Here is a 21627-nt window from a genome sequence, read left to right as displayed (position 1 = left end):
CATCCTGAAAACTGGTTCTTTGCCATATCTCACTTATTTCCCAGCACTGTTGCTCAGGCTGTCAAGCTGCTTTCTCCCTGTGTCTCCAGAATAACCTCCAGAGAATTGATGGTTGTTTAACTGATCAAATACATTTTGAACTTTAGAGGAATAGGGCAGATATTTTTGAGTAGAATTTGTGCTTAAAAACAAGACTGCTTGTCTGCTTTTGCAGCTAGTTTGAAATGAAAAATTCAATTATTCTCATGAAATATACCTTTTCCCTAATGATTTTGTATAAAATGATTTCAGATGTTCACATTTTTGATGCAGCTTAATAAAGTATGATAGTACTGATGAAGGAAAAGGAAAAAATGGGTAGTTTACACAGCAGATATTATAATGTCTCTTGTGACCTAGTTTTAATTCACATGCCAAAGGACCTAGAAAGGGAAATGGTGTAATTTGGTAAGATTTTGCTAAGATTTTTTTTTCTCTTAAAGTCATTGTAAAGATTTTCTATGCAAGTTTTTCTCACACTTTCTGATCTGTTATAACATGCAGTAGCCTCCTGTTCTATGTGTTTATAACCTTCTAATTTACACCTCTGCCACCTCTTCCATTTCTTCTCACATAAGATGTCTGTATCCTCTCATGATGAAAACTTCTTCAACCCTTGAAAATAGGTGCAAATATTTTCTGAAAGACTTGCATATTTCTGTAAGAATTTTGCCTCCTATATGATGGTATGAATATTGGCCAGTGTATCTAGAATAAAACAATATTTTCTCACTTGTGAGGTGTACCTGGCAAAGATGGATTGGATTAAGGCAGGTTTTCTTCAGCATTTGTGAGTCCATGTCAGGTGATAAAGAGGAGGTAACAGCTCTAAGTCCCAGCAGAGAGGATAGCTGGAGGAAGTAGGACGTTCAGCAACTCTTGTATGAGCACACTGATGATACAGAGCAAGATAGGATTGTTCCAAGTGACTTTAGCGCTAAGCTAAACTATTAGAAAGGGTACTGTTAATTTGGAATATAATTATCTGCTCTCAAACTTGCTGGAAAGCAGTTCAGTACAAGCAGCTGTCTATGCAGATGTTTTAAACACTGTGCCTTTTAAACTGGAACTAGCAATATGAGATTTGAATAAATCAAAAAAGTAAAGACTGGTAAAATATGATGTTTAAATTTCACTTCTCACATTTTCTTGTTTAAATTCTGTTGGCTTATAATTATTTTATTGCTTGGTCTTTTATTATAGATGCTTTTAAATTGTGCCCTTTGCTGTGTCTGTTGTCCCACTACCCTCATTTGGGTTTCAATTTTTAAGCTTCTACAGGAAACACTTGAAGTCCACTAGAAACTAGGCAATCCTTTTTGGTGGACTCAGACAAGCTTTCATTCTGGCCCCATAAGCATATAATAAATAAAGCGTAGCTTTTATAGTAAAAGTTATAACATCTTCACAGTCCAGAACATGCAGTAGTAGTGCGTTATGTGATAACACTCTTTCTGCTTCTTGCAGGTCCTTTTGTTCTGCATCACAGCTGCTCTGTTCATGTTCTTCTTCAGGTATGTTGTTGGTGTAACTATTTATGTTGTAAAAACCGTTTTGAACAGTGTTTCTTAGAGCTTACTGCTTTTTGGTACTCCTCTGTATATTCTTCACTCAAGATGACTTGACTGGAGTGCTTCGGTGGCATCACCCAGTGCTGTGATCATAACTGGGCTAAAAACGGAAATGTTGAGTCTTCTGGAAAATATACTGATTACTTCAGGAGTTTCATCTCCTAAGTAAGACCATGGAGATATAACATATTGTGAAAACAACTGAAATCTGCTTTTCGTGGCTCTTTTTAAGAGCTCATGGCAAGAAGATCACATTTTCTCTTCTGGTAAAAATAGAGAACAGGAAAATCAAATTTTGTGGTCTTAAATAATGCCAAATATTTGACTTGTGTGCGGGTGCAACTACCTTCTTTCAATTTTACAATTGTTTCACAACTTTTCACAAGTTATGAATTATATCCAAGTTTTAAAACTTACAGTGGTGGGAGGTGGATGAGACATTCATTTTAATGTCTTGTTTCTCTCTGATTGCAATGTAGATGTATGTAATTTATCTTATTTCCCTTTAAATACTAGGCCTCTCAAATTTTCTTCATTATATCTCAAATTGGAAAGTTGCTTTTTAAAGTAACCTTTGACTACAACCCTTTGGCTTAGAATTTTCTGCAGCTTGCAGCCATCTATGGTTCTTCAAGCTGTATGATCCCCTGGTAATTGCAAAACTCTGGAAGCTGCTGCTTGTTTTTCATAATTCCATTACTTACGGATATTGGCCAAGAACAGTCCGTGGATAGAAGAGGGCTGTTAATTTAGGGGATTCGAAGAAGCATTCCTCCTTTCATCTATAACCTTTTAAAAACCTTGCATTGGCAGTCTTCTTGCTTTATTTTCTTCTACGTCTCTGAGTTAAGCCATAACAAACTCAGAGAATTTGACTTACCAGGTTGAGGTTAGACACCTGTCTGCACTCATGCTGGTCAAACGAACTCGGAGCACTAAAATTCTGGTCATAACTATAAATGTTGTGTGATCTTGGAGGAAGCTAATTGTCTCCTGCCTATGTCTTTGGTAATGAAGCAGTGTTTTAGAGAGAACCTGCAAATTAAATCACAGAATCCTAGAATAGTTTGGTCTGAAAATGAGCTTCAAGGTCATCTAGTTCCAGCCCCCTGCCATGAGCATGTTCCACTGCACCAGTGCTCCAAGCCCCATCCAGCCTGGCCTTGAACACTTTCAGAAACGAGACATCCACAGCTTGTCAGGGAAACCACTCACCACCACATGGTATGTCACAGTAAAGAATTTCTTCTTAATATCAAATCTAAGTTACCTTCTTTCAGTTTGAGGCCAATACCTCGTCCTGTCACTACATACCCGTGTAAAAAGTCCCTCTCCAGCTTTCCTGTGGCCTCTTTAGAGGTGAGAGCTGACACAGAGCCCAGATATATTTGGTGAATTTTTCCCTGACCTGACACAGAAACACTGGCAGTTGAATGGTCTCCAAACCACTTTCTCTTCTAAAATAGTGACTCCATGCCAAGGCTGATCGAATATCCTGTTAAGTAATCATCAACAACATTTAATTCCTTTTGTCTTTGTGTTTTAACAGCAGAATTAAAATAGAGACTCAAGTTTAGTTTAATTATTGGGAAAAAGAAATCTATTTGTAAACATCAATGAATGTACTAAGACAAATTTGTCAAAAATAATTAGCACAAACTAGTTTTTGGGGTGTTTTTTTTTCTTCCTTTCTCAGCATAATCAGTTTTGTGAGTATTCTTTTGTGTGAAGGCTTCTTCACATACTTTCCTAAAGAAACCAGGTATAAAGGGGCCTGGGTGAAAATACCTCTGGGTATTTGCACCCAGAAACACTGAACAGAGTCCAGTCAACTGCTCAGGGAGAAGAGACAGCAGAGAGGTCACTTAATCAGGCCTCAGAATTGTCCCATTTATTTGGACTGGCTGTGATTTTGAGCTGTCTGAATCAAAATGTGGATTAACCATTGATGCCCTTCAGTAAAATTTTGGACAGCCCTTGGAAAAATCCTGTGTGGAGTCCTAGGGAATGCAATCTTCCTGTCTCTGTTGTTATCTAAAGCAGAAAGTAATTGGGAGAGTCATTAAATTACATTTCCTATTTAATGGCTCAAAATTGCTTCAGCCTTAATCATAAGTGGATCAAACTGACAAAATCATGTTCATACTTTTGGAATAAATACCTTATTCAAAGTCAGATCTGTTTGGCTTGTAGAATATATTCCTGTTGACTATAAAACACTGCTAACTCTTAACAAGCATTCACTGACCTGAAAAACAGAAAGTTCTCTTTTGCATTGTACTTAAATTGTTCCCAGAGTGGCTTTTTGTTCTCTTCACCCAACTGAAATGTCAACAAAGGTACTGAGAACAGTAGCAGTCATGGTCACCAAGATCATATAAAATGTCTTTCATTATTAAAGATAAAATCCTAATATCTATATGGTGTAATTTGAAGCTTAAAACCTTTCTAAAAAGAGATTTAATGTAAGTCTACCTCTACGCTTTGAAACTCTGACTGATGCTTGGGAGTCAAATGTTGCACAGAATAAAAGCAAAGTATTCTTTTATTTTCTGCATTCATATAAACTGCTGATCTGAGGTTATCAGGTTCTCTGATCTTAAAAATTATTACTGTCTCTAATAGGTAGCCCTGGTTGGAGCTGCATTCCTAACAGCTCCAGATTTAACTAAATTTGGCTGCTTTTTCTGCTCCGGGTAGTTTTGAGCTGAATCATTTTCCTTGCACAGCTTGTACTGTGATGCATGGTAGCTGCATCAGAGTGAGCCAGTGGTGCTGATTGGGAAAACATGGAGTGCACAGATGCTCCACAGCATTCACATGGACTTTGGTCATTTTTAAGTAATTGCATAAAAGGTGATCTTAGCTGAATCGAGGAAATTAAAATTTATTTGAGTTGGAAAGTTCAAAACTGTTTAATTTGTGGAAGAATTGAGATATGTTCTATACATCACACAGCTTCCAGGGTAGCTTTCAGGTTGCCAGGTTAACAGCAGCCTGTAAAGTTGAGTTTGCTTAGTGTTTCTTCTGGAAGGCCAGTGCTCTGGTTGATAGATATCCATTAAAAGAGAAAAAAAACCAATATGGCACTTAATTGCAGCATCATCATACCTCTCTCTTGAGGTGGGTGTCTTCCTACCTACTCCCTACTGTTGCAGGAAATACTACTCTAACAGATGTATGAGTCTTGGTCTGTGGAAGCATAGGTAATGTTCTTCTTGATTTATTTGGATATTTCCTTTTCTAGTATATTGATTCTCTTCAGTATCTTGCTGTAATCTCTATCTTACATTGTTTTCTAGGCAAGTTCTGTAATAATGGTCTGTTAATGGGGGAGGTGTTTCATACTAGTTGAAAACTTCAAGCAATAATTACTCCAGGACAGATAAAGTGAGAGGAAAGTCAGAGTGATAGGTAAATTCAGAAGAGCAACATAGAAAGGAAGACAATGGGAAGAAGGTGGGAGAGAGTGACCAAAGAGGGAAGAAAAAAGGTCATGTCAGGAGACAGAAAAAAATAGAAGAATATACTAGGAAAAAAGCAGCTGAAATGCAGATGATAGGTTTACAAGCAACAGAGTTATATTTACAGACAGAGGAAGCATATTTTAGTGCAGTACTTTTTTATTTCTGCTCTTCCATCCACGTCTTGTGGTACTTTTCTTCTAACTTAGACCTCTGTTTTTTCTCAAAATGCTTCTGCTATACTCCATTGAAAGTGATGAAATGAGGATGCATTACTCATTTGTACATGGCTGTAGTATGCACAGTGTAGAAAAATCTGACATATGTATATTTAATTCACACATATTGGCAACTACACTTGAAATAGGATTGTTCCTCTTCCACCCTTATTTGCCTAAGAATCTTAGATACAGAAGTGTGTCTGGGGAGAGGAATGTTCTCATATCTGTAGGTTATTATCTGTAGGAATTAATTTTTAGGTGATATTGAGCTCCACTGGATCTTGGTGTTCACCACTTACTCAAAAAACCCAGTACTTAGTGGTGTCATCTGATGTGAGTAGGACTTCTTCACAGTGTGCCACTTTCCTAAAGAAACCAGGTATAGAGGGGTCTGGGTGAAAATACCTCTGCATATGTGCAGTCTAGCCAACTCTGGTTCCTTTCAAGGAGAAGAGACAGCAGAGAGGTCACTTGATCAGTCCCCAGAGGCTGTTCTTAAAGTGTCTTGTAATAAAAGTACAGTTTTCTTTAATGCTTCTAATTGTTTTTTTTTAATTGCAGTTTACATGGAATTAAGTTTGTGGGTAGAAAGGTTTTGATTATACCATGGTTTCATGCCAGTTTATTTCAGTTTGAATAATACATGGTACTGTCCAGAATACTCTTCTAGAGTAATTTGATAGAATGAAATGAACAAGCAGGAGGGATCCTACAATGTGTAAAATAAATATTTGTAAAACACAGTGCAATTGTTTTTTTAGTGGCAATTTCATTTTGAATAATGCACAAGAGATTTTTTTGGAAGGGTGATGCAATGGCTGTGCGTTTTCGTGCTTGAAGAAATCCACTTAATATAAAACTTGCAATCTCTGTACAATAAATGAACACCTACACAGAAATCCTATCCATATAAACTTAGAAAATCCAGCAATTTGGGTGAATATGTGTTGGCAGACTACAGTACTGGTTGCTATAGTAGTTAATCCTTAGGCCATATACCACCAGCTTATAATATGCACATGTTAATTCATCTGCTCTGAACCTTAGAAAGCAAAACCCCACCTATGAGCCAAAACCAGCTATTAAGGAAGGCTGAATGTTTCTGGTGATTGATTGATCATGAGTTGAGGATGAAGGCTGCCTTCTCTAGAGATAAATGCTAAAGTGTTTTTTCCTGAAACAGTAATTTCAGACAATCTGAAGCTACTGCTGTGATTTCACAAAGCAGGACATCATGTTTTTCATAACTCAGGATTTGCATAGGTCACAAGAGAAAGCTCTTGATCTCTTAATGCCATTTATATATTATGTGCTGATTAAAATGGTTAGTGAAAAAAACACCTAAGAAATGCAGAGGCAGTGTCATATAATTCTACTAGAGTACTGAAACTTGGGTAAAGACACTGAAAACCTTTGAGAAAGGTCCTTTTGTTTACAGAGCCCTTTATGCTATCTCATTAAGGAAATTCTAGCCTCCCAAATTACAGCTATTTGCTCTTCTTTCTCTGTGAAACACATATCCTGTAATTTATTCAGTATTTTCGATATGATATTTCAAAGTGCCTTTATTTTCTTTTAAAAATCTGTGGTACCAGTGCCATGTTAGTCTCTTATTTAGTCACCTAAACTGCCTTCTGTGCTGAAGCAACTGCCTGAAGGATATTTTTTGCCTTATAATTCTACTTTCCTGCTGCAGTAGAATCAGCAAGCTTAACAGTCAGAATTGCTGTTATATGGATTTAATATGAAATATTCTTCGCCTTTCTTATAAAGATTATGTTGGGGCCTTTTCCATTTGCTGTAGAGTTACAGGAGTGCATTAAAAGCCCTCTGCTGTTGAATTATTATGTAATAAATCAGAAGAAAAAAGAGATGAGGATTTTTTCCATGTTTATATGTTTTTTACTATCCTTATATAAACATCTCAAAGTTAGTGATTCAAAGCATTGTTTTGGTAAATGTCATGAAACTTGATTTCTGAGGTATTTTGGATGACCTGGCGAGTAGATGAAAACATTCAGTCTCCTAAGAAATGCTATAAATACCAGTTTGCTTTATTTAGTGTGAGCAAAAGTAGAACATGGATTGCAGGAGGGGGTTGGGAATGAGAAGATAACCTCCTGGGTTAACTCAGGCACTTCTGGAGAGGCTCACAAACCAACTAAAAATACCCCCCAGAGACCTGCTGCTGGACTTGCACAGACTGGGTTCAAATATAAATATGGGTAAAAGGTGAGATAATCCATATTCTGTTTATCTATGAATACAATAAAAAGTGACAAAGGATTTTTACTCTTTTTCATGTCATGAAACATATTTTTTGTTCTCTCATAGTCTTTTAGCAGACTTCCACTGCATTTTAATTTTTTTTTTTTTTTTTTTTTTTTTTTTTTTTTTTTTTTTTGTTTCTCTTAAATCTTGCTGTACCATATAGTACTTTTGGATTTGGTTTGCAGGGAAATTTTGTGGATTGCCGAATTTTGTGGCACTCTGGACTGAACTCTGCTGCATTCACAGGAGAGGGAGACTGATCTTGTCAGGCTAATGCTGGACATACATGGGTAGTTCAGAAATGATAAAGATGCATCTTAAACATATTTTTATTACTGCAAGAATTTGAGATTTTTAGATTTTCATACATGTAAGAAGAATATCTGGACCTAGAGATTTTACCAAAAAAAGTATATTTAGGGTGGAAAATTGCAGTGTCCAGCAGGATTAAGGGTGGCATCTGTAGTTGGTTTGTGAGTCTCTCCTCACACTCTTGCACCTTCATTGTTTGCTGTGGCTGCTGTACAATATCCATGAACAATTCCCACTTTTGCAGTTTTTGTGTTCTTATATTTCCAACTGCGAATCATTATTTTTCACCTATTCATTTGGGAGGTATTGGGGCAGGAGACAACAGTGGTATTCATAAAAATAGAAGAAATCCATTTTGATCCCCAACATAGTATTAAGGAGAACCTTACAACAATTAGATCTTTAATATGTCTCTAGGGCTTCTTTCTAGGGCTAATCTTCAGCTTTAGGCACCTATCTGATTTAAGTTAGGAAATAGGAGGGAAAAATGGGCAAATCTAAGGCAGTTCTTATTGTGTGTAGGTTTAACTCATGTTGAGGTGCTTCCTCTCTCTAACTGATTATATAGGGGATTGTGCACTAAACTTACTTGCATAGCTCCAGGTGGAGTACATCTTGGTTAACATTTTTCTTTAACATTACCTAGAGATCCTGTTAAAATTATTCTGAGGGATGGTAAGTGTTTGGTATTAATGAAATGCTGAGATACTCTGATTTTAAGTTTTTTTCTAACCTATTCTGCATACATGGCCCAGATCATCTTTCTATTTCTTGGCTTTGATATGGAAAAAATTTACCTTGTATTCTGCTAATAAAAGCAAAAAAAAAAAACCAACCGAAAAAACAAAAAGGACATTTTTATTTAAAGTATTTATTTAAGTATTGATTTTTATGGGTTATTGCCAAAGTTTTTGGATGGAAATTACAGGAAGAAGACATCATAGAACAAACTGCTCTCCTGCTTGAAAAAAATATGCTAAACACTTGAAAATATTCTTTTATGTTCTAAACAGAATTATTGTAATTTGTACAGTAATATAAAGTTCAAAACTTCAGTAGACTCTGTGATCTCTTTAGATCCTTGTCAGGAGGAAAAAGTGAAAGTATTTATATCTTTTTTGTGTCCTAGACATGCATCTTTAGAACTGGAAAGGTTTAAATTTGCCATTATTTATTTCTGTCTTTCAAAATGTACATGCCAATTTGGTAACAGTATTTAAAGTATTGCTTTAAATTAGAGATTTGTCATTAATGTTGATTTTACAAAGTTTTTTTCTAGTACCTTTTCTTGAGAAAGAATGTGTTAACAATATATTTAGTTTAGTGGTTAGAATATAGCATTTAATATTCATGTTTGCCTTCTGAATATATGTGTTTGTGATACTGAAATGTTGCTAGAAGAGACTTAGTCTTAAGATACCAGGAGTTATTGGACTAATTTCCTGAAAATACCCTGAGAGAAAACTTCTGACATTTTGATAATGGTCGTTGATTGCGCGATGCCTGTTGTATTTACAGTGTCTGCCAAGGAAATGCACTCCACATCAGCCTGTAATCCTTGTGCTGGTTATTTTATGGTCAGCTGTGCTATGGCTGCCATGCCAAGCCAAGCAATGTCCCCGTCTCTGTGCCTACCCCCAGAAGAGGTGCAGAGTGCAAGTCCATATGCACCATAGGAAACTAAACCAAACCTGAGAATCTATACTGCAAGATTTAGGTGTTCAAAGGGATAAGCATAAATATATTTACATTATTTCAAACACTCCTTGTGGTAGTAAGATCAAAGCAGCTGTTACCTGGTGCTGAGCCGTGCGAGTGTCATCTCTGCCTGCCCCTGTCCGAGCTGGCAGCTCCGCAGTCTCCTGAAAAGCAGGTGAGAGTGTAGGAAAAGTGAGATAGAGTCACAGTGACAGTGTCACTATCAGCAGAGATGGATGATTAGCATTGCTTTCCCAGAGTTGTAATTGACTGGGAGCAGTGGTGGTGGGAGCCAGGGGGAGGGAAGGGACTGGGTGGAGGCTCTGTATGGGGCTATGTGTGGTGGGAAAACAAATGCTCCTCTTGAGTGCCTTTCAAAATATTTTTTTCTTTGGATCCTCTTGAGGGTGACTGATGGATTATACTGAGTTTCAAAACTGGCTGTTTTCCCTTGACCTACTCCTGTTATCAGATGCACTGCTTGCCCAGAGAAGAAAAGAGAAACGTGAGGCGGAGAGACGGAACAGTATCCACAGTGAAGGAGTAAGAAGCCAAGCAGGACAGGGTTTTGACCAGTTGTGATCAGCTATAATTAAAGGAGTAGGAGAACATGGGTGGTTGCATTATTAGAGCTGTAGTGTAGCTTTTTGTCTTTGGGTTTACTAAAGCTCTTCAGGTAAAGTACTTATTTAAAAGTGTAGTGGATCATCAAAGTAACTAATTTGCAAGTCATCGGGTAATTTTTTTTCCTTTTTTTGTTTCTTTGTCTTGATCTAACACAGAAGCATTACATACGTTTGCAGCATGCTTTCTACAACTCTTATTATTATATGCCTGAGCAGTACCTAAATGTTATCTGTATCAAATGATAGCCCAGAATAAAGGTGGTCATTACCCTTTTGGCTTTTTAAAAAAAGACAGATACTGCCTCCAATACCTTGAGCCACCTTTCTCGTTATAGGAAGTTCGCCAATCCCAGTACATACTACTTTTCACTCTGTCTTTCAAGTTTAAAAGCTAATAGTGGATTTAAATGAATAGGCAAGTATTTTATTGTTGTATTATACCCTTATCTTCAAACTAGCTCTGTTCTTGAAGGCATGAGCTGTGGTTAGGTCAGGTCCAAATGAGAAGTATCAAATGTGTGGGCTGAACTTGGGTTAGTTTTCATTTTCCCTATGTTAAATCATGCTGCTCCTGATTCCTGCAGCCTGCAAAAAGGCTGCAGAGTAGGCTTTTTCAGCTGCCAGTGAGGGAAGAAAATTATGTTCTGTTTAGTTCCTGTCTTTCCTCTTTTTTTTTTTTTGTGGTTGTAGTTTTTCATATTGAGATATGCTGGTACATCTGTTCAATGGTAATACATGTGTCAAAAGTCAAGAAGATTCTTTAAAGCATCTTTAAAGCATGTGACTTCTCTTTTGTTGGGCTTCACTGTTAAAAGAAACAAAAGCCTTTTTACCATAAATTCGGAAATCTTGCTTAATTGCTTCCTGTGGATTAAGTAGCACCAATGATTTTACAGCTATAGGGGAAGAAAGGAAAAAAATTTTATAAAAGCATCGTGGTTTCTGTTGCCACATTACATGGTACACATGCCAATTTGCATGCTAGGAAATAAGTGAAATAGGGATTTTAGTACTGTGCATACACTATTAAAAATGTACCTAATTAGGCCTTCAGAAATAATTTATTTCTTTAGGAGTTAAAATGGAATACCAGTTATTACATATAGTTCATTGCATTTGCTAAAGCAGTAAGTTTACTCTTGTATAGAAAAATACAAACTTTTGAATGTAATGTGAAGAGATTAAATTTAATTTACCATGTTTAGTCACTTTTAGCCATATGGTACATAGGTTCCTGGAATGTATTTAAACATTTTCTTTCCAACAGTAAATCTTGTCCTTGTTTTAACAGATTGCTTTACATGTAGCTGGATCCAGTTGCACAGGCTCCTCAAGAGAGGAAATGCGTTGCCTGCAGACAAGCAGTACAAGAATTACGGCTGTACAATAGGGAGTATTTTTCCACCATTATCACTTTTCAGTGGAGATTCTTTTTCAGACACGTAACAGTGACTCAATGAACCAGGAAAGTGTTTACCTGCAAGGTGATCTGGTGGTAACAGGAGAAGCTTTTGAGGGCTAAAATTTCAGGCGTCTCTGTCCAGAGCCATCCCCAATGGAAGAAAAAGAGGTGTCCTCCCCTTCTTTAGGTTTTGTCAGTCAATCACAAAGGGCTTTTGTACTGCTAGCATATTGAAGTGTCTGGGCTTTGGCTGTTTATCATCTTCCTGTCATCCTTAAATGCAAAATAAAAGAAAGGAAATAGCTTCTGGTTCTCAGGCTTTGAGAATAAACTGCTTGTGGCTGCTGGGGCCTCGGCGTCCCAGCTGCCCTGGAATGCCTTCTGTGGGGATGTGATCACTGGCAGTATCTCACATCACCCCTGTAGCTCCCAGGCACTGGCCAGAACAAGGCTGATATTAAAAGTCAGATGATGAAAAAGCAATTGAGGTTCACAGATTCGATTTCTGTCTTTGATCCTGGCATTAAAGTACCAAGCTCTGTGAGTGGAAGTACAGTGCAGACAAGATTTCTGGTTGCTTTAATCCCACTGCTAAAAAGATCCATTCACAGGATGTAGGGGTTGTCTTGTATTTTTGCAGGATTTCAGAACTGTTAGATGTATTTTTTTTTTTTTTGCCAGCACTACAAGCAGATAGGTTTTTTTTTTCTTCCTTATGTAAAATAATTTTTCTGTATGATTTTTCTTATGTGGGTACTGTATAGTAAAGATGTAGCAGCTTATTGACTTACCCTTTTACATACATTTGAGATGCTTTACATTTTACATAGAGAGTACTAAAGGAGAAGATTTAAGTACTCTGCCAAAGGTCAGAGACAAAATTTGTGTGCCATTGAGCCATAGAGTTCCAGTCTAGTTCTTAAATCACAAGGCTATCTCTCCTGCATTCTTGCTTCAGGACATAATTTAACTTAGAAAAGTGGGGCATGGTACAGAATTGCTGCCAGAGAATTAGGTAGAAAGTATATATTATATAGAACCATAGAAGAAGGCAAGAGACAAGGATATTTTGCAGGATAGTGTTGAATGCTTTGCACAAGTCCAGGCAGGTGATGTCACTCGCTCTTACTTTATCCACTGTAACCCCATTGTGAAAGGCCACCAAATTGGTCAGGCACAATTTACCCTTAGTGAAGCCATGGTGGCCGTCAGCAGTCACCGCCTTGTTTTCCATGTACCTTAGCCTAGTTTCCTGGAGAATCTCCTCCATGATCTTGCCAGGCGCTTAGGTGAGACTGGCTGGCCTGAGTTCCCTGGATCTTCCTTTTTTTCTTTTTTAAAAGTGCTCAGATAGGATGAAAAGTGGCTTAGCTACTTCATCTGTCAGTTTCCTCAGGATCTGTGGATGCATCTCCTCGGGTTCTATGAATTTGTGCACCTTCAGGTTCCAAAGATGGTCTTGAACTTTCTTTTCCTATACCAGATGGCTCTTCCGTCTTCCAGTCCCTGACTTTTCTTTGTGCAACTCGGGCAGTGTTGCTGGAGCACTTGATGATGAAGACTAGGGCAAAAAGGTCACTGAGTACCTCATTTTTCTCCAAATGCCATGTAACCATGTCTCTCATTTCCTTCTAGAGAGGGCCTGCATTTCCCCTTGTTTTCTTTTTATCACCAGTGTACCTACAGAACATTTTCTTGTTGCCCCTGGTGTCTCTGACCAGATTTAATTCTCGCAGGGGTTTCTCTTTTCTAACCTTATCCCTGACTGCTTAGGCAATTTCTCTATTTCTTTCAGGCTACGTGTTCTTGCTACCATCCTCTGTAGGCTTTTTGTTTGTTTGTTTGTTTGAGTTTGCCTAGGAGCACCTTGTTCATCCATGCAGGCCTCCAGGCATTTTTGCTGAACTTCCTCTTTGGCATGCATCACTCCTGAACTTGAAGGATATGATCTTTGAGTATCAGCCAGGTTTCTTAAGGCCTCCAGAGCCTTAACCCATGGTATTATACCAAACAGATCCCTGAAGAGGCCAAATTCTGCTCTCCTGAAGGGTATTGAGCTTGCTGTGTGTCCTTTTTGCTGCCATAAGGATCTTGAACCCCACTACTTCATGGTCACAGCAGCCCGGGCTGCCCTTGAGCTTCACATCCCCCACCAGTCCTGTCGTGGTGAGAACAGTGCAGCATAGCTCCTGTCCTCGTTGGCTTCTCTATCACTTGGAGAAGGAAATTATCATCAACACATTCTGTACTCCTTACTCCTATTGTTTTCTTTGCTGTGCCAGCTCAGCTTAATTTCTTTTGCCCATTTGTTGCCTGTCAGTTCTTCCTGGTTTTGCTGCTGCTGCTCTCTTAAAAATAATTACCTAATAGTTTTGCTGAGCTGAGGGTCTGTGTAGTTGCTTGTTTAATTAGAAAAGAACATTTTCTCCTGACATTAAAGAAAGAGAGATCCCTTTGAGCAGCAGTTAGGAAAAATTTAAGAACCATCTATGTATTAGCAAAATCCACCTATGAAAGGAGAGTGACACCAAGAAATGAACTAATTTTTACAAGATGAATATAGAGTTCAGAAATCCCTGCTTGTCATTTGAATGTTACCTGTGTCTATTTGATTGCTACAAATGTGGCAAGACTGAGTGGTTGCAGACACCAGTGTAGTCATGAAATACAAGTCCTGAATTGGTAACTCACACTCATCACATGTTTCTGATTTGATAACAGACAGGGCAGAAAATCTCCATTTCATGAAAAGCAGAAGGCAATTACATTACATTAGAGTCTACATGTTTTGGTAGGTATTTTTAAAATAAACAGTCTTTCTGTTTGTGTAAGGGTTGCACGTGATCAAATATTTTACATGTAACTACTGTGCAAATTGGATATATATTTGTAGTCCAAAGACTGCAGTCCCAAATATGGCTTTTAGCATATGACATTTGTATTTCATTTTAGAAAAAGGCATATTTTTAACTACAGGCATTGGAAATACTTGAAATTCTGTTCCTGTTAGCTAATTGCTGACTAGAATAGGAAAATAACAGCTACTTTGTGGTTAGATGCTTGAGGTCTTTCTTTTGGCTTTTGGCCCTCAGATAAAATGTCAGAGAAAGCACAGTAATGGATAATGGCATCTATCAGTGTACCCTGGACGTAATTTGAAGCCTGTCAAATGTCTGCTACTTTATAAACATTGATTTACATAGTTCATCTTCATTCTACCATCTGCTTATTTGGTTGGAAGAGTATAAATTATGTCATAGATGATTTTCACAGACATGCTTCAGTTCATAAAGTCTCAATTTCACAGAAAAAGAAACTGCTGCAAGAAAAACCAATTTCTTCTGTGAAACTGAGACTTCGTGGGCCATTTCAAATACTCTCAAGAATGAGACATTCTTTATTGTCTTTCATATGTTTGATACATTGACTAGAAACCATACTGAGGAAAGGTTTCTAGTCTTACATTTTTTGCCTAAATTAACCTTACCATGAGCAAACCAGATCTGATTAATATAATAATAAACTCTAATTCAGATTCTGACTCTACTCCTACATTAATACCAAACAGACCATGGTTCTCATCATCAGGTGAGACTATGTTTCATTTTAATTAACTTGTAAAAAAACTTGGATTTCACTTTTGGTGTGAATATGATAATTAAGAAGTAAGATAATCTTATATTAGTAGATATTAAGTGAGGAAAACCCTGAAAAAAATTTAAGTTAGAACAGTCATATTTGAGTATTTGCTGAAAGGAGTAAGATAAGTGCATTTTATATTTAAGTCTCTTTTGTTAAGTAGGTGGGATACCTTAGGTGTTTTAAATAGTAATTTTCTGATATGCTGGAGGTTTTTCCCTATAAATTTGAATGAAAACATAATTAGTTTTTTTCAATGAGACTTTACATTAGTGTTTAGCCCAGGATCATACAAATGTCAAAAATTCTGGCATGATTCCTCAAATGCACTCTTTGAAGACACTTTGAAGAAACAAGGAGGTGAATAACAGTGTACACAGTTATTGGTGAAGAATGAATTGTGTCAAGTCAATCTGACTTCCCTCTGTGAAGATTAGAGGCTGCATTGATTCAGAAGTAATAGAGGATATCATGTATCTTCAGTGTAAATCTTGAGACAGACTCTCATGTGACATTCTCATGTCACATGACAGACTCTTATGTGACCTGAGTACTGAATTTACCATCAGAGTGGAAGGGATAATATTGGTTCCAACCACAGATTTAATATCAAGCTCTAAGTAATCATCCTGATCATTATTAACATTGTTGAACAATGAGACCAAACCTGTCTTCCAAGATGTCTGGCTTTTTCCACAGTTTTAATGAATATGTCTTTCAGAGAAATTTGGCAAATTGGAAAATACTCCCAAAATATCCAGTGCAAATTGATGGAAAGTTCTGTACTTTAGAAGAAAGAATCAACTGTACGGATGGAGAATTTGGAACCTCTTTGTGGGTCACAGCTCTTCATAGTGGTGTGTAGGAATTAGATGGGCAACCTGAATATGAGTCAAAGCACCGAGAGATGTGGAAAATAGCAATTTTAATTGTGTGTGTGTGGCTGGTGGCTGGATGGACACAGCCAGAGAGTTGTCATCAACTTTGTGTCCAGGTGGAGGCCGGTGATGAGTGGTGTCCCTCACAGCTCTGTCTTGGAACATAGCTCTGTTAGTGGTCTTCATCAATCATATAGACAGTGAGACTGAGTGCACTTCCATCCCTGGAAGTGTTCCAGGCCAGGCTGGATGGGACTTTGAGCAACTTGGTCTAATTGAAGATGTCCCCTCCCAGTCAGGTTGGAGCTAGACGATCTTTAATGTCTCTTCCGTGCCAAAACATCTCCGATTCTATGATGATATAAATAAGAGTACGGCATACAAAGCATGTGAAGTTACCACTGTTCTCTCCTTAGTGTCAGTAATGTCAGCTGCAGTAACAAAATTGGTGGACACATTGTTCAAAGCCAGAGCACAGTGGAAGTGATCAGACATTTATAGACCACATTGTGTGAGAAACTTGAAATTTCTTGAAATGTTTTGTTTACTCTAGAAAGAAGTTAAGCTGATAATAGTCTCTCATGTGTGCAGTACTTCTTTAATGAGGACAAGAATAAAGGACTCTCTTTTGGGCAAAAAGCAAAAGGAATAATAGTCTAAAATTGCAGGGTCTGGACGTGGGTTAGAAATACTTATATTTGAGAAACTTTCTAATATTAGTACTCACCAAATAGTGAGGGATGGTCTGATGACCAGGGTTGACATAAAGGGTAGAGCTGCAGTCCTTGTTTTTGATAGAGAAGTGGCTATTTGAAATTTCTTCTGTAATTTTATGTCATTATTCTATATAACCTGTGGTCTAAGTTCAAGTGTGATTATGACCCTGTCTCTGAGAGTGCAGGTTGATTCCGAGAACAGGAGAACTCAAGTGGGCTGGCATTCATACACGGAGGCTAAATGGCTGGTGTCAAACTAACATGGAAATTTTGATATTTATATTGGACTTTTTAAAAATAGTGATTTCTGTTCCCTGCAGGAACTGTTCCTGCATAAGGCATGAACCATCACTCTTAAAAGCAAATCTATTGGAAATACTATGTTTGCTATCACTTAGGTGCCAAAGAACAGCAGATTGTATTTAGTGGTAGAATTTCTGAGGAAGGATGGCTGGCAAAATAAATACGCCGCTGAAGGAACAAAGATCAGCTGTAGAGCGGAAGATGATGTGTTGAAGACACCTTTGATGTGCTGGAACACCTTTGTGGCTTCATGCAGTGTAAACGTGTGGTAGCTGTCATAGTCTGGGTCTCTATACGTGTTTGTATGCATTTCTTCCAGGAGTGCAAGGTCTCCTGAAGAAAGAAAGGATACATGATTGTAGCGCAGGTCTTAATTTAGCAGCTGCTGTAGAAGGCTTTTGAAATCTTGAAATCTCATCAATTGTGTGATGGAAATACCAAGGAACTTCAGGTTTTTCCAATTATTCATTTCCTGGTTTAGAGTATCTTTTCTCTCTCTGTTGCTGCATGAAGAATTAACTAAAGAGATAACTGCCTATAGCACTTGAGGAAACACTGAAGTCATAAAATGCTTGAAACCAGAATGTATAAATAAATAGAAAAGCTTCTTTCTGTAATTCTGCTTTGAGTTCATTCTTCTAATTTTGTAAAGATCAGTTGATAAAATAAGATAAGAAAGTGATTTAATTTGTCCCTGTCCTTGAGAAAAGTTAAATGTTAGACACAGCTAAAAGGTAGCTCTATTAGGTTTTCAGCATGTGTCACCTTCCAAAGCTGACTTAATGAAATTGGAATTTAACTTATCCTCTGTTGTCACTCTGTAATAAAGACTGACAGGTTACTGATAATTTCTTGCTGATGCACCTCTTCTCACAGGGGCAAACAAAGGGTAAGCCTTGTGCTGAAAGCAAAGCTTTCAAATCGTTTGAGAGTTTTGGGGCTTTATTTGTGGCTTCTGATAAGAGTGTGAATGTTTTGACTGTACTGAGTGTGCTGTGAGTAGGTGACAGGGCAGTGTCAGTTTGAGTTGTAGCAGCACAACCCACCCAAGCAGTTCTAGTCTAAAGAGTCATATTAGAAATACAATGGAAATCACATTGAATAAAATGTAAAACCATTGACTGGTCTAGACCACTATCAGAATGGTTTATTCGGTGTTATAAAGTGCTTGAGTGTGTTTTAAGAAGTGATGAACGTAAAGGGAAAGTGCAGGAATAAATTATTTGAGTTTCTTAACCATTATCCCTGCTTTTTTCTTTGGCAATATAAGGAACATTTGCTTGCATTTTATGTTTGATAAGCTAAAGTTGAAGATGTGATCATTTACAGTAGGTTCACTGTTAATCTGCTGTCAGTTGTCTTTGGGAAGCATAGAGCAACTTACCCAGGAGTTATTCTTGTGATTTACAAAAAGCAGCCTGGTGCTTCTTTATTGCATCTTGGCCTCTCAGCACACCCTTACTTCAGACATATTCAATTCACAGGCAGCTACTAATAATTTTAAAAATACAAAAGACTAATTTTATGCATAGTTCTGTGCATATCCCTCTTTAAAGTGCCCTTGCAATGAAGTAGCATAGCAGCAATTAATAGAATGTTGAACATGGCACCTGGTACTCAGAATTACTGTGACTGATATGCACATTTGTGCTCACATGTATCTGTTGACAGGCAGTTATCTAGGTTTCAATGAGAGGCATTGAAGAAAAATGCAGCATTTCTCAGGAAAGAGAAAATGAATATAAAGTCAATTTTCTTTTGAATATTCTTAGTCTCATTAAATAATGTACTCAAAAGTGGAAATGCCTGCACTTTCAGTTCCATTTCAGTTGCAATTTTAAAGAAGTTCTCTGGCATTGGATCTGCACGTACATTTTAAGACTTTAATTTATATTACTATATTAATTTAATATAAAGTTAACAAGATTTTGGAAAACGTCCAAAGCTATGATGGTATGTTTTAGGATCTGGGAACTATTTGGTTGACTGCCTTCTGCTAAATTAAATTTAAAATGTGCATTTCTGTTATTTGCCCTCTAATTGGTACCTCTCCATTCCTCCTTGTAAAGTACAACTTCAGCTGAAACTATTCTTTGACTTTGAACAAAAATAGTTTGTATATAAATACTATATTTTGTGTATATGTGTATGTATATTCAGAAGCCCTCTATTACTTGAAATAACTTAAGATTCCATGTTATGGAAGATTTGGTGTTTTAAATTGTCAGAGCACCCAGATGAGATTTGTGAATACTTAAGTGCGTGGTCTTATTTTTTCCAGTCTTTTCTTTTCTGTTCTATAGATTACACATAAAGAAGTCATCTATTTAGAGGGGCTTTCCAGGAAACTGGAAATGTTTAACCCTTAATTCTGTACAGGATATCCTAACCTATGCCCATTAGATGAGTCCTGGAGGTCTCCTTTCCCCAAATGAGATGGTCTGTTAGGCTTGTGATTTTTCTGTGATTTTATTTTATTTGCAAAAGCAGGGAATGAAGAAAAAACCCACACACCCTTTAGCATTTCAGAAGGTGTCCGATAATGTAGAGATAAAATCAATTCAGGTCTCAAGGGCTTTTAAGGTGTGTGCAATGTAGGATAATTTCTCACATCCACAAGTGCTCCTTGGCACACTGTGTGCTGCTAGTCTGTTGGTAAACCTCAGGGTGCTAGTTACACATAGCTATTACTCTGCCACCGGGTAGATTGAGCTTTTGGAGAATTTCTCTTTCAGTAGCCATCTGCTCTGTAATAGCCTTTTTTTTTTTTTTTCCACTTAGCTGGAAATGATTACCTGGCATACTTGACATTCATCTCAAGAATCCAACACCTTCCCTCTTCTGCTTAGCATCTCTTCTCCTGTGCTTTGCTCTTTTCATCTTATGTCAAATCTAATTTGGTGCAGATATCTTGTTTTAAATATCTTGGTAGGTAGAAGATGGATAACCTCATCGGCATTTTTATATTGACAAAGGTTTTCCAGAAATCTCCTCTTTATCTAAGAGTTTTCAAGTACCACTACTTTAAAATGTGCACTCAAATGTCCTTTTTGAGTTGCAATTTTCATGTCATTTATTTAGTGCTGTGTGAGAATTGCAGCTTTAAAGATAAAGGCAGGTAAAAGAAAGTTTAACTACATCTGTAGTTTAGTGCCATTGCATGATAGTGCTTCAAAAGGCATTGCCACTTAAATGTTCATTTAAGGTTTTTAAAGACCTAATAGTAAATTCCTTTTTCTTTTTAAACATCAGATGTTGTAGTTCTACAATGACATTTCCTGATTTTTAAGAACTTTTTTGATATTGAGTATGCTAGCAACTAAAAAAAATCATGGGAAGAGAAATAATTATTTAAATAATTATTTTAGTTTTCTTTTTAGTTTAAGTATTCTTTGCTGTTATTTGTTGGAATAATATATAAGCACTTTTTTAGATTTATTGATTTAAAAATTATTGAAGTGGAATAATGCCTGAATTATTTTGCCTGGTGTTTTAAAAGTATCACTTGGAAATTGGATATTGAATCTAATATAATCTCAGGTGGTTTCTGATGTGGATGTTTAACAAAGAGGAAGAAGTTGCTTAGTTTTCACAATCAAGTAAGTTGGTAGTTGATGGTGAATATGTTGGTTCCCCCAGCTTGAGCAAGACACAGTAAAACAAAATATGCATTGTTTTCTTTGCATAATTGTGTAATGAATATTTCCTAAGTAACACCCTATAAAACCTCAGGCCTTCTTGGATATAAAGAGGAAAGTATTGTTTGCATTGTGTATAGTATTTCTGTAACTAGGTAATTGTCTCTCCCTGATACTAACTGCCGGAGTTGCTCAAGGTGGTACATTAGACATTAAATGGAGCTGTAAGGATCAAACTGAGCTTAATTTGAGGAAAACCAACAGGAAGTAGGGCTGCAAACTCAGTCTTTCCAGAGTCAGTGAGGTGGCAGGTAGGAAGCAGAGCAGCTCTGGTCCTCAGCCTTGTGGCACCCACCTGTGAAGGGAAGGTCAGGGACCCCTAAGGAGTCTGGAGCTCCTGGTGCTCCAAAGGCCTCACAAGTTACAGCTTTGGAAATCTGTCTGTAATGCTCATTAACAAAATTTGCCCTGAGTCCTGAGCCTGGAAGATGCTGATGTTCTCCTCCACATGTGAAGGACAAGGGGTGGGGGTTTTCTCTTGAGCAGAATAACAGGAAATTTCTTAAGATCGTTACACTTTTTTTTTTCTTTTGCATTTGTTTTAAAAGGTGATGTCAATGGGCTCCTGGCTGTGCATGGGTAGAGAGTTATTCGAGCTCTCTGAGCACTGGCAGTTGTAGTTACTGTCACTTGTGTATGACTGTCTGTCGGTGTCTGACCTGCATGAGCGTGGTTGAGACAGAATTCAGGAAGAATGCTCAAGGGCTAGCTGTCTCTCTTGCTACATTTATTTAATTCAGTAATTAAATCAAGCTTTTCTGGGGTTAAGGATTTTATAAAAGTAACATT

At 37.3% G+C, this 21627-nt stretch overlaps 1 protein-coding gene across 1 annotated transcript in view; it reads left to right on the top strand.

Moving 5' to 3' along the window:
• The window catches only part of TMEM135 (transmembrane protein 135), a 159646-nt gene that overhangs the window by 99652 nt on the left and 38367 nt on the right, over positions 1-21627 (top strand). Inside the window, exon 6 of the mRNA XM_068181563.1 lies at positions 1507-1553. Within this exon, the coding sequence (XP_068037664.1) occupies positions 1507-1553 (47 nt within the window). The remainder of the gene's footprint in view (positions 1-1506; positions 1554-21627) is intronic.

The sequence above is a fragment of the Anomalospiza imberbis genome, chromosome 2 (genome assembly GCF_031753505.1).
Source record: "Anomalospiza imberbis isolate Cuckoo-Finch-1a 21T00152 chromosome 2, ASM3175350v1, whole genome shotgun sequence".
Lineage (NCBI taxonomy): Eukaryota > Metazoa > Chordata > Aves > Passeriformes > Viduidae > Anomalospiza > Anomalospiza imberbis.
Note: the sequence above shows the minus strand (reverse complement) of the source record. Positions and strands in the feature narration are given on the sequence as shown.